This window comes from Microtus oregoni, unplaced genomic scaffold, assembly GCF_018167655.1.
Source record: "Microtus oregoni isolate MIOR12 unplaced genomic scaffold, Mior012 000143F_ref0000043, whole genome shotgun sequence".
In the NCBI taxonomy this organism is placed as follows: domain Eukaryota; kingdom Metazoa; phylum Chordata; class Mammalia; order Rodentia; family Cricetidae; genus Microtus; species Microtus oregoni.
The window spans coordinates 1,277,052-1,290,076 of NW_024544793.1; the positions used below are offsets into that span (position 1 = coordinate 1,277,052).

General features: G+C 49.7%; 1 protein-coding gene across 1 annotated transcript; it reads left to right on the plus strand.

The window, feature by feature from the left end:
- LOC121444830 (SAM and SH3 domain-containing protein 3-like) lies at window positions 1-13,025 on the plus strand. The gene is given in 8 exon segments (XM_041646732.1): window positions 1-57; window positions 7,024-7,119; window positions 7,479-7,625; window positions 10,239-10,380; window positions 11,474-11,622; window positions 11,764-11,973; window positions 12,128-12,278; window positions 12,805-13,025. Coding segments are annotated over 8 exon segments (1,173 nt in total).

The following is a 13,025-nucleotide window of genomic DNA, read 5'->3' on the forward strand; positions in this document are numbered from 1 at the left end:
ATGTTGCGTCGCAAACCTTCCAACGCCAGTGACAAGGAGCCCACTCAGAAGAAAAAGGTGAGGAGCATTTTTGAGCACTCACTCCTTCCTGCCCTCCTCCACACTCTCCACCAATCCCCTCCTAAACTCTTGCGGGGGGGGGGGGGGTTGAACCAAGACTATGTATTGAGCTTGTAGGCGAGGACCATTCCCCTAGAAAGCAAAGGGATGGGCTCAACGGTCACTAGAGTAGTAAAAGTACGGAAGACACTTTTTAAACTCTGGCATAGAGTGCTACGAACTGAACTTTTAGAAGTCTAAAGTTATAGACTACAACCCTACAATAAATAAGGAGGTTAAATGACTTAAGGGCTAGAACCACAGACTTCAGTTTGAGAATTACAAAATACAGTGCCCAAGTTGAGTCCCAAGAGCGTACTTGGTTCTGTCTCCTCTACCCTTGTTCTGTGTCACTTCTGTTCAAGTGTGTTGTCCTCGTGGGAGCCTTCTCATTCAAAGGGCCCCACTGGCCTACCCAGCCAAGGTGGTCCAGGCTCCCTACTTTTTGGCAGAAGCCATACCCCTGCCCACTAGGCGCATACCAACTACAGCTCCCCAGGTCAGTAGGGATGAGACAATGGGTGCTTTTCAGACTCCGGAGTAGGGCCCACCAAAACACAGTGGGATTCGGGAGGGTTATACGGGTTCTTCCTGGGCAGGGAGAACATCTGAAAAATGCGAACTGGAGCTGACGACACGGTGAGTAGGTGTGAGAGCTGAGGAGGAAAATGCTGCCAGGGGAGGGAGATTTCAAAGGCCAGGAAGGAAGGCAGCAGCTGTCATGGATGGCTGAGGTGTTCGTCTTCCTGTGACAGGAGCTAGACTGAAGGATTCTCGAAGACTCTGTTATACTTTGGTTGTGTGTATAGAGTGAATTTGATGGTAGGATTCTCTCAGGCAACCATCCAATCTGGCCTACGTGTCCAACGAGAGCCCGGGAACGTTCTAAAGCAGGTCTAGATCCAAGCACTCAGGCCATAGTTAGGGGCCCCAGGACTCTCACTGTTCCCTACCAGCTTCCCCTGGGATTCAACTCAGGTACACTATGGAGGAGCCCCCTCGTCAGTTCCCAGGCAGAGGGAGACAGCTAAGAAACAGGTTCAGAGCACCAGGGTGTGCATCCTGTCCCATCTCTGAGGATATGGGTGGCTGCCACTTTCGACTGTACTCCTCGCCACCTCAGCTGCTTCGCAAAGGTTGCAGTGGTAGTAGGTGGAGGAGGGGGAGATTTGTGAATCTTCACACAGGGCCCTGTCAACCCCCAGCCCCCCTCCCCGCCTAAACTAGGCCCTAAAGGCCTGCCATTGGCTGCCACTCCTCAGGGCCAAGCCACTTCCCCTTGCTCTCTAGCTCATGAGGGAAACAGAGACTGCTGTGTAGACACTGGTAGGCCCCAAACCACAGGAGAATAAAGCTGGACGAAAGAGTCTAAGAAAGGGCTCACACTGTGACACTGGGACCCTAATCTACCTCAGGCAGAGGTGCCTGGAGGCACACAGAACAAGAAATCCCTTTCCTCTCTCTTGGCTCCAATTACCCACATACTGTGTTTGGCAGATGGGCCTCTGGGAATTCCTCCAGGCCTTTTCTAGAAAAATCTTCAGTTCACATCCTTTGGGGAAGAGTAGTCATGCAAATTGCACCTTACTTCTGTCAGAGCCTATACCAGCCTCCGGGAGCCAAAATAAGCTTGCCTCTCCACACCCAAACCCCATAGTATAAAAGTGCCCTTAGCACAACCAAACTTCCAGAAGATGTGGCATCTTCCCAGGCCAAGAGACAGCCAGTTCCATCTTTGATAGTCAGATGACTGAAGTCAAGTCCCTTCCCTTTGGCAACTAGGATGGAAGAGAATGAACAAAGACAAAAGCAGCTTCTCCCACAGGTCCCATCTCCTTCTGCCAATGAGAACGGGCTGGGGGGAGGGGCAAGAAAGTGGAGTTGGAATCCTGCCTTCTGCCTTAGGACCCTGGACAGGTCTTTGACTTCTGGAGGGCCTCAGGTTCTCCACCTCTGGAAGAAAAGGTGAAGTCTGATCTCAAGATCACTGGAATAATTGTTGTGAAAGCTTTCTGTTGGGGATACCCAGATAACTGGGGACTAAGAGATAAGCCCAGAGAACAGAGGAGGAGCTAGGCCTTGGGGACAGGAGGTTCAGAACAATGTGCCTGTTATGGTTCATAAAGAATGGAGGATTCTCCATAATGGGAAGGGTTGGCCCTTAGCTGCCCTGTGGACACCCACACAATCTTCAGGTTCGCACTATATTTCCTTTGCTAGTATCTTCCATCAAATGTCAGTGTCAAGGTCTAAGAAATAGAGAGGGTTTTGTTCTGGATTTGTCTCCCCTAAAGACAGCACTTCTCCAATGAACCCCTATTTTCTAGTCTCCCTCCAGGGGAAATGGAAAGGGACCTAGGCTCATGTCCGAGTACTAGGCTGTTGCCTCCTTTCAGTCTCGTTCTTCTCATATCTTCCCCACTACCGGAACACTGTTCCCCATGTCACACTTCTAGAAGGACACCACAACAACACATGCTTTGAAGTCTCACTACAGGTTGAGCAGCCTTATCATGAAAATCTGAAATGCCCCAAACTCTGAAAGATTTTGAAGGTCATGCACAAGTAGAACATTCCACACCTGACCTAACAGGTCACAGTCACAACACAGGCACACTGTAAGTGTTATATAAAATTTCCTTCAAATATATATATATATATATGTGTGTGTGTGTGTGTGTGTGTGAAATCCATGTTTAGATGTCCCACTGTCAAAATACCTCATCCTATATATGAAAATGTTATAATTTTTAATACTGGAGGGGCTAACGATGTAGCTCAGTCACTAGAGTGCTTATCTGACACTCAGGAAGCTCTCGGTTCAATCCTCGGCACCACATAAACTGAATATGGTAGCCACAGATGTAATCAGTAGTGAATATTGATTGAAGAGGTAAAGGCATCATCCTCTACCTTGAATATTGCTCATCCTCTGCTACGTAGCAGCTTAGAGGCCAGCCAGGGCTACACAAGCACTGGTCCTAGGTATTTCAGATAAATGACACTCAACTTGTGTCTCCCCACTCTCCTCAGGGGCATGGCTAACAAGGACCTTCCATGGCTTTTTCTGCTTTGCTTCCCAGAACAGTTATGAGCATAACCACCGTCACATCACCTCGAATGACTCCTAGCTTCTCACTCTCATTCAGCCGCTTCCCAGGTCCAAGTGGAGGAACATCCCATCTCCTGCCTGAGCCCATTCCTCCACAACTGCCCCCACCTGCTCTCCTGGTGGCTCCAGGCGAACAGCACCCAGAGTCAGCCCTGTGCTAGGTCCATTTCTATCTTGGCATGGGAGTGACTGTCCTGGCTATGGGGTGGCACAGATGCAGTAACACACGGGGCCTTCCAGTGTTAAGTCCCAGGGCCTGGGTTTAGGAGTGCATTGTTCTTGGGTCTCCACTATAAGTCATGGGACTCCGCTTGGAGAGATGATTCTCTGCGTCTCCATTTCCTTTGCTGAGAGGTGGGGATGTAATATGAACTTGGTCATGCTGGAGTAGGCTGACGCATGGGAAGAAGCCGGCAGGCTATTGGGCATGTGGGTACTGGATAACCTTTCCTTGATGGTTTCACATACACACAGAGGCAGAGGCTAGGGCCTAGATCACTGAAGTAGCTTGGCAGGCCATTTGGGGAAGATACAGGGAAGGTGAGCCATCTAGGGTAGTGTGAAGCTATGAGGGGTGATTAGAGGAGAATTTCTGTAGGGGTGCTGCCTTTGAAATTGGAGTAGAAACCACTTTTTTTAAAATCTGAGTATGATGCAGATATGGTGAGTTTCCATAAAGTGGATTTCCCCAAGTAGGCAGCACTCAACTCAAGAAATACACCATTTCTGAAATTCCAGAAGTTTCTCTCACAACCCTACCTACCCTCTTCCCCAAAACCACTTTCCTGACTTCCAATAGCGTAGATGAGTCCCTCCACTATTTGAACTTTGTGGAGGAGAATTATGTGCCATGCTTTTGGGGAAAGTCAACCAGCTTCCATCAACTGTGTGTTGGTGAGATTTATTCACATTTTTTGGAATAAAGAGTATTGCTGAGACAGCTGCATTGCTGGTTACTGTCCTCTTGCACGACTCGGACAGAATTAACCCATTCTACAGTTGATGGACATTTATCTTGTGTCTAGGTAAACCAAAATCTAAAGAGTTCTTTCTGGCAGTTGCTAGAAGCAGAGAGTGTGTTAGGTGGGAAAATGTCCAGGTTAAGAGGATGCAGATGAGGCTGAGCATGGTGGCACACACCACTGATCCCAGCACTTGGGAGGCAGAGGTAGGTAGATCTTTGTGCGTTCAAGGCCAACCTGGTCTACAAAGTGAGTTCCAGGACAGTCAGCACTGCTACGTAGAGAAACCCTGTCTCAAAACAAACAAACAAACAAAAAGTTTGCAGATGGGTCATACAAAAGGCTAAACATAAACCTGCAGCATTCTAGAAGAGACAGATGTGCCAGATGTTCCCAGTTGCTGGATGGGTACTCTATTCATCTTGACAACAGCTCAGTGCAGTAGAGGCTTTTGTCTTCATTGTACTAATGAGGAAACGACAGCACAGAGAAAATAGTAACTTACACAGCTGGCCAGTGGCAGAAAAGAAGAAACTGAGGTTTGAAAGGTTAAATCTGACGCCACGCGTACCAGAGTCATACCAGAGTTGAACTTAGCAACGCCCAATGCCTGAAGTATAGCTGTTTCCAAGACACCCACACATGCTCTCCTTAGACTTGAAAAAGAGGCTACCAGTACATGGTACTTCCTCCTTGCCTGCACAATTCCCAGCCTGGCTTCATCCCAACGGGAGGACAGATAATTTTTTTTTTTAAAAATGAGCTCATAGATTTCAACTTATCTTTGGGCCATTCCAGGGTAAGCAAAAGTCAGCCAGGATATTTGCGCCTGCCCCTGAGGACGGAGGAAGGCCTGGTAAATGACCACCTTAGCTGACTCTTGCCGCTGACCACCTGAAGAACATGTGCTTATACTGTTTGTTTTTCTGGACTAAAGACTGGCCAGTTGGGTTCAAGCCCTAGAATTATCTCCATAGCCCCTTTGAGTTATTCCCCCTGCTTTGGGCTTAAGCTAAGACAGAGGGGCCATCACAGGCGCCTGGGAGTCAAGGCCTCTCCTCCCAGCTTCCCAGTCTGCTAATTAATAACAGGAAAGGGCTGGAAGAAAGAGGTGCGATTAGAGAAGGCCCACCAATGAGCTTATTCTTCCTTAACAAAGCCAACTTTCCCACCCCACCTCTGCCCCCTGGCTTGCTTTCCAGCCTCACCAGTCCCTGGGGCTTCAGGGCGACTCTCGGCCTCCTCTGGAGGCTAGGTTAAACAGTTATAGAGGGAAGGCCACAATAGGCCCCATCTGCCTATAAATAGCAACCTAGCCTGCTCTCCTTGGGCCCAAGCCAGCCTGGTGCCCACCCCCTCTCTGTTCCCTCTTTTCCATGCAATAAGAGGGGGAAGTTATCCAGGCAGCTGCATCCTACCATACAAGAAAAGGAAATAGATGGAAAAGAGAGGAGAGAGGGGAAAGAAGAGTGGGGGGGTTGCTAAGGACGGAGGACGGAGGAGATGCATGGGAATCATGGAAATCACCCCATGGTCAGATGGCCCTCTCTGTAGACCTACTCACAGCCCCCTCTTTCCAGGCCTCTAAGGTATCACAAAGCAAACTTACCCACCAGGGCTCCAGACACCCACCTGTGTGGCCCCGGATGAAGCCCGTTTCTGCTTGGTCTGACTGGTGACCTAGTTTCTGGTCAACTACCTCTAGGAATACGTGACCCCGAAACCCAGTTGTTGATTCAGCTTTGGTCAAGACCCAGAAAATCTACCAGACAGCTGCAGCGCAGTTGCTGGGAGCCAGGACAAATTGCGCTTGAGGGGCAAGGGCTATTGCCCCCTGCTCTGGGGGGTTGTCACTGGACACGCCCCCATTTGGTAGGAAGAAGGATGTGAAACCTTCGGCTTTAGTGGGGGTTTCGAGCACTGGTTCCTCAAGCCCTTATCTTGGGTGTCTGAAGTCTATCCCCGCTCTATCTGTCTGGCCATCTGTGAACCCTGGTTCCTGTGCGTGTCTTCTGATCTTGTCTGTTTATCATGACATAGGCTTAGCCTCAACTCTCTACGTCTACAGCTATCCCTGTTACCTGTCTGGTCCTGTTTTCAGGCCGATAGCTCTGCGTGTACACATGGATACAGTTAAATATCACTTCCTAAAGATAGTCTCAGCAACACAAACAATTGCCCCTCCCTGGAAGGCCAAACTCTGGCAAAGGTTGGCACCGGCCAGCTTCTCACATCAGTGGCCAAGGTTAAAAGCTGAGATGAATCAAGAGAAAATGGTGGCTTTCTGGAACTGAATTAGTTCCCATCGTTTATGAGCCAAATCTATAGATACCTTCTGTAAGCCTCTGCTGTGGTTTTTCTAGAAAGTGTCATGCCAGGCATCTGGGGGATTGTCTTTCTGTTCCTGGCACATCAGTTCACCAGGCTATAGGCTTGGATATGTTTGTCCCTGTCACTGTGATAGCAACCTGGCTCAGCGCACACCAGAGTGAGGAGGCCAAAGAAATGCTTTTGGGAGGCACTTCCTCCCGCTTCACTTATGACATTTTCATATATGCTGAGGTGTACATTGACTCTCCCATAACAGAGTGCTGAACCAAACATTGGGTGCTGGTGGGAATTAGGGTTTAGCGGGGTTGCACTGAGATATGGGGTGCCTGAGGCCAGAAGTCCTTTGTTCTGTGGCCAGGAATAGAATGAAGAACAATGCATCTTGTCCCTTCACCTCAAGGTTTATGTTGTCCTGCCCAGCCCTGACATGGGTGTATGTGCCCAGAAGGGAGACAAGATCTATCCTTGGGCGGTCATTTTAGCACCAATTATTACAGACAGCATTTCTGCTTCTTCCAGCTCTCACTTCAGCGCTCTAGCAGCTTCAAGGATTTTGCCAAATCCAAGCCCAGCTCCCCTGTTGTGAGCGAGAAGGAATTTAACCTGGATGATAATGTGAGTTTCTGAGATTCCTGGCGTATATTGAGAGTGGGGGTGACAGGGTGGAGGGGAAATAGGGGGAATTAGTGTCACTGGGACAAAGTTTCCTTAACACAGAAGGGCCAGTTCTCCACAGCACCAAGCTTCTGGGCCCCAGCATTCTATTTGTATTAGTTACACATTAAAAAGCAAATTAATAACAAATTAATTTGTCTGAGAACAGGACTGGGCCTGATGAGAAAAGGGATGGGGGATGGGCTCTCAAGCCTACCACTGCCACCCACTTCAGCATCCTGAAGACTTCTTTGTATACCAAGACCTGGATCCAAGCCACTTTTACCATGGCCCCTGTACCTCTTCCTTTGTCATCACAGATTCCAGAAGATGACTCAGGTGTTCTTACCCCAGAGGATTCTGGGAAGAGTGGCAAAAAGTTGGGAAAGAAGTGGAGGGCCGTCATTTCCCGAACCATGAATAGGAAGATGGGCAAGATGATGGTGAAGGCCCTGTCAGAGGAGATGGTGAGGCCTGGAATCCAAGGGCGGGGTGAGGCCAAGGAGGGCCAAGGAGGACATTCTGGCAGTGAAGCAAGCATGAACACATGGATAATCACTACTTAGACCTGCAGGTGCTGCTCAGTCAGTGCAAACAGGATGATCACAAGGAAGTGGTGGCAGGAGGCAGGGCACTAACACCAGTCACGGGCAGCAGGAGGCGGGGCTAAGAAAGGATGGAGTTTGAGAAAAGATGAAAGTCTGGGCAAGAGATGCTTTCTGTAAAGATAGGCATAGAGTGATGGCAGCTGAAAGGAAGAGGAACTCTCCTGAGCCATATGTATTCAGTGCAAAGCTCTGATTGCAAGACGCCCCTGGGATTGACTAAAAAGGCCTGATTCCAGGAAAATAGAAAAATATAGCTGCTCCTCTATTTACCATGTGGTACATCCTGATAAGCCCTAAATTCCAAATGCCATGAGTCAAGAATACATAACCTAACCCACTGCCCACCACTAAGCTTAGCAGCACAGCACTATGTAGAGAGCCATCTGCTTCCCCTCACGGCTTCGTGGCTGATGGGGAAAGCTATGGTGCCATTGCTACCCAGCATCACCAGAGAGGCTCACACTACATAGTGCCAGCCTGGGCAAAGATCCAAATTCAAGATTTAAAGTGTGCTTCCCACTGAATGGTGTCACTTTTGTAACCATCAGAAAGGCAAATAGATTGTGGGGCTGAAGAGATGGCACAGTAATTAAGAGCCTGTACTGCTCTCTCAGAGAACAAAGGACGGGTTCCCAGCAACCATGGTGGGTGACTCAAAACTACCTATAGTTCCAGCTCCAAAGTATCCAGTGCCCTCTTCTGGACTCTGAAGGCACTTGCCCTGACATGCATATACCACCCCCCCATATCACCCCACCCATACATATGCACCTAATTTAAAAAATAAAATAGATCTGTACAAAAAAGAAAGAAATAGATTGGTTGAACCTTCATTAACTCAGAGACTGGAGAGAAAATAGAGGTTGCTACCTTCAGCCCCGGGAGGAAGGTGATACAGAGAGCTATGGGGACAGGCACAGCCCCCGTACTTAGAGCACTCAGAGGGCTGCTTATGCTTGGGGCTCTTACAGGAGACATACTGAAGACTGGAGCCAGCTCAACTAGCTTGTGAGGGTAGTTGGTTAACTGTCATGGATTTCACAAGCCAGTTGTTAAATAGAAGTATTATTAGAAACCGACTTCTAGAGACTAACAGAAGTCAGTGGTCAAGTATTTGCCCGGCGTGCGCAAAGCCCTGGGTTTGATCACCAACTCTACCAAACACACACACGAGAGAGAGAGAGAGAGAGAGAGAGAGAGAGAGAGAGAGAGAGCACTTTAAATCAAATACATTGTGTTAAAAACAAAGGTTGTCCTGTCCTGATTAGTTACTATTGCTGCAATGAAACACTATGACCAAAGCAACTTAGGAAGGAAAGGGTTTATTTTGGCTTAGACTTCCACATCACAGTCCATCATTCAAGGAAGTCAGGACAGGAACTCAAACAGGGCAGGAACCTGGCGGCAGAAGCTGATGCAGAGGCCATGACATAGTGCTGCTTACTGGCTTGCTCCTCATGGCTTGCTCAGTCTTGCATTTTTATAGAACCCAGGACCACTAGCCCAGGAATGGTACCTCCCACAGTAGATTTGGCCATTCCCCCATCTATCACCGATTAAGAAATTACCCTACAGCCCAATCCTATGGAGACATTTTCCCAATTGAGGTCCCCTCTCTCAGACGATTTTAGATTCTGTCAAGTTGACGTAATACTAGCCAGGACAAAGGTGATGCCAAAAATCTTCAAAATTCATCATCTCCTAATCCCAGCACAACCTGTTATTCTGACCCATGTTGCTGATGTGTGTGTATAGGATCTCTATAATGGAAATAACCTAGATATCTCTTCTGACGGCTCATCCAGGGACATGCAATGGTACCCAGATGTTGACCATTGATAGGAAACATTCACAAAATAGGAACTGGCAAATCATCCAGTCCTTTACTTGAAGAGATGCAGCTGCTAAACAACCCCATGCTCAGATGCACTGAGCTGAGATGGGAGGGAGCTCTGGAGCCAGGCAAGTTGGCTGTCAATTGCCCACAGGCCTTGGCAAAGTTATCTATCTTGAAACTCAGGCCAACCATAGCACTTAACTTCAAGTGCTACTGTGAGGATGGAATGAAGTGGCAGGCCAACCTGGCACACAAGAATGTGGGCAGTTGTTCTCAGACGAAATTGTCTGCCTGACTGGGTCATGGCAACAGCCCCAGGTCCAAGCTTAGTCATAGCAACTGCTTCAAGCCCAAGTTTAGTCACCCTGGCCTCGTCTTCACATCCACCAACACTGGTAACTGACAAAGTATGTCCACTCAGTGCCCTGGGGGCCTCTTCCTTTGACATAGGAGAACTGGGCCTGCCATCTTCATTTTTACAGAAAAAGGAGACTAAGATTCTGAATGTGGTCACTGAACCTGCAGGTAACAAAACTGTGATCTGAACCAAGCTCATGCTCCTGTCTCCCTACACGGGGGACTGGCCTGAATCACCACAGCAAGGCTTCTCAGGGATTCCAACACTCTTCCTATAGGGAGACACACTGGAGGAGGGTTCAGCCTCCCCAACATCTCCAGACTGCAGCCTGGACAGCCCTGGACCAGAGAAGATGGGCTTAGCCTTTTCTGAGCAAGAGGAGCGCGAACTGCCAGCACTCAGCCGCCAGACATCCACAGGTGAGTAGGGGAAGGGAGTGGCCAACTGCCAAATCTGGAGAAAAGGACAAGACTGGGGCAGTGCCAGGGCCTTTTCTGGGAAAGGGTTGAAAGAGAAATGACTCTGTGCCTTCTACTTACTGGAACCTTCTTGACCCACTTCCCAGGAAATCTTCATCACAACCTGGTAGGGCTGTACTGTTATCCCCACTTTGCTGATGTGGAAACTGAGGCTCAAGGAAGTGAAGCCATTTTCCAAGTGGCCCACTTTTGAACTCAGATCTGCTTTGCAGGGGCTGCCACTTGCTGTCTCAGGCCTGGAAAGGCCCACACAGAGGAAGAACTTCATGGTGCTCTTGAACCAGTCTGTCCTTAGCCACCCAAGGGACCCTATAGGCTACAGCCCCTTGAGTATCTGAAGCATCCCACCTTCCAGTTCAGAAGAGTCAGCTTCTTGGACCTCAGATCTTTGTTTACTGAGCTATGGCACCATTTAGAAGTTCAGAGGTGCCTTGCCTGAAGAAGTCCTCTCAGGCTCAGTCCACTTTTGTCACCCTTTCTCTAGCTCTACAGACACCTCTCTCTGTCTCCCACTGAAATCCACTAAAAATGCCAGTCACCCTGCTCTTCTCAGGTACAAAGAGTATGCCTGCATTTTCCTAAGACCTTGTTACGAAACGTTAAGGCTTATAAAATAAAGTTAAAGGATCTGCAAGTTATGGCTTCCCGTGTGGAAGGAGCAATATAGTGGGAATGAGGAGACCTGGAGTGTCTAAGTATAAGTGGTGGGGGAGGCGGGCCATTTGGCCTATCTGGCCTCCCATTCCTCACCTGTTCACTAAGGTGTTGGCCCTACTGGGCCCATTCTTTAGTCTCTATAAGCCAACTCTCCAGCTATCACCTCTTCATCGTCTGAAGCCCTGGAGGTAGAAAGCTATGCTTCACCAGATTTGCTGAGGGGGTGGATCTGAAGCGCTTCTACACTTCCTGCAAGAGTGCAGCTTCGGTCACCGGGGTGTTTCCTTGGGGGCTTTCTGTAGTGCCCCTACGAGGCCCTGCCCATCCCAGCTGCCTTGGGACAAAGATATGCTTCCTCCCTGTCCATCTCCTGCAGGCAGTGAACTCTGTAGTCCTGGCCCAGGCTCTGGAAGCTTCATGGAGGAGTCACCTGCTCCCCCGTACATGGGGCCTTTCTGTGGGCGTGCTCGAGTCCACACTGACTTCACTCCCAGTCCTTATGACCACGACTCACTGAAACTGCAGGTAAAGTTGGCATCTGGGTCCCTCCAGAGCCTAGCAGGCTTCAGCCATAAAGAAAGAAAACAAATTAGAGCCAAAGTGTGAAAAGGATCAGCAGAGGCCTAGTGCCCCCTCTACCTTCTCTTCTGCTCTTTTTCCCTCCAGAAAGGAGATGTGATCCAGATCATAGTAAAGCCGCCTGTGGGCACATGGCTGGGCCTTCTCAACGGCAAGCTGGGCTCTTTCAAATTCATCTATGTGGACGTGCTGCCTGAGGAGGCTGTGGGGCCTGTGCGCCCCAGCCGCCGACAGAGCAAAGGCAAGAGGCCCAAGCCCAAGACTCTGCATGAACTGCTGGAGCGCATTGGCCTGGAGGTTTGTTTTGGACTTGCATTAGTGGCTGGGAGTAAAGGAGGCAAGCTTGTCACTGGGATGGGGGCCAAGAGGGCAGCTGCCAACGTGTAAGGGAAAGGTTCCGGGCAAGGGTGACTTAAAAAGGAGACTGCTGATGGCCCGTCTCTGCCCCCAGGAGCACACATCGACCCTGCTGCTCAATGGCTACCAGACACTGGAAGACTTCAAAGAACTGCGGGAGACACACCTCAATGAGTTGAACATCGTGGACCCATAGCACCGGGCAAAGCTGCTCACAGCTGCAGAGCTGCTGCTGGACTATGACAGTGAGTGCCATTGCTAGGGGTGGGCATAGGTTCTCACTGGCGTTTGAGACCCTGTACTCTGACCATGCTCTGCCCCAGAGCTCCCCTTTGCAGTAGGAAGGCGCTTTTCCACACTTGAATTGGTGTTTCCAGGAGAATTTGTTGGGGGGGGGGGTGGGTTCATAGGGGTAATCAGGCCCATCCCGCTTTGGATCAGAGGGGATATTAAGGCCAGAGAAGGCAAGGCATTTGCATGAAGCTGTCCCAGAGTCCAAGTCCAGGTTGCCTGGTTTCAGCTCAGTGCTGGAGATATCTGTTTGAGCTCTTGGGCCTGGGAACACTCCCACTTTCTATGCAGGGAGTGGGGAGAGAAGCAGAGGTGGTGGAGGAGGTCAGAAGAGCTGACTGCCTACAGGAGACTTCCCAGAGGTCCCAGTCCATGACCAGGCCCCAAGGGCTTCTAAAAACACCCTGCTATCCCTCCACCCCCCACCTCCACCCTCAATCATCTTAGGACCCAGTCCCTCTGTTCTGTCTTTATTCCCAGCAGCTGGCAGTGAAGAGGCCGAAGAAGGTGCTGAGAGCAGCCAGGAGCCCGTGTTGCATACAGTGTCGGAACCCAAGGTGAACATCCCACGTGACTCTGGCTGCTTTGAGGGCTCAGAGAGTGGGCGTGATGAGGTAGAGCTGACCAGCACAGAGGAGCAGCTGCAGGGTCTCTCCCTGGCCGGGGCACCTTGGAGTGAAGATGGCAAAGGCCAAGGCTGA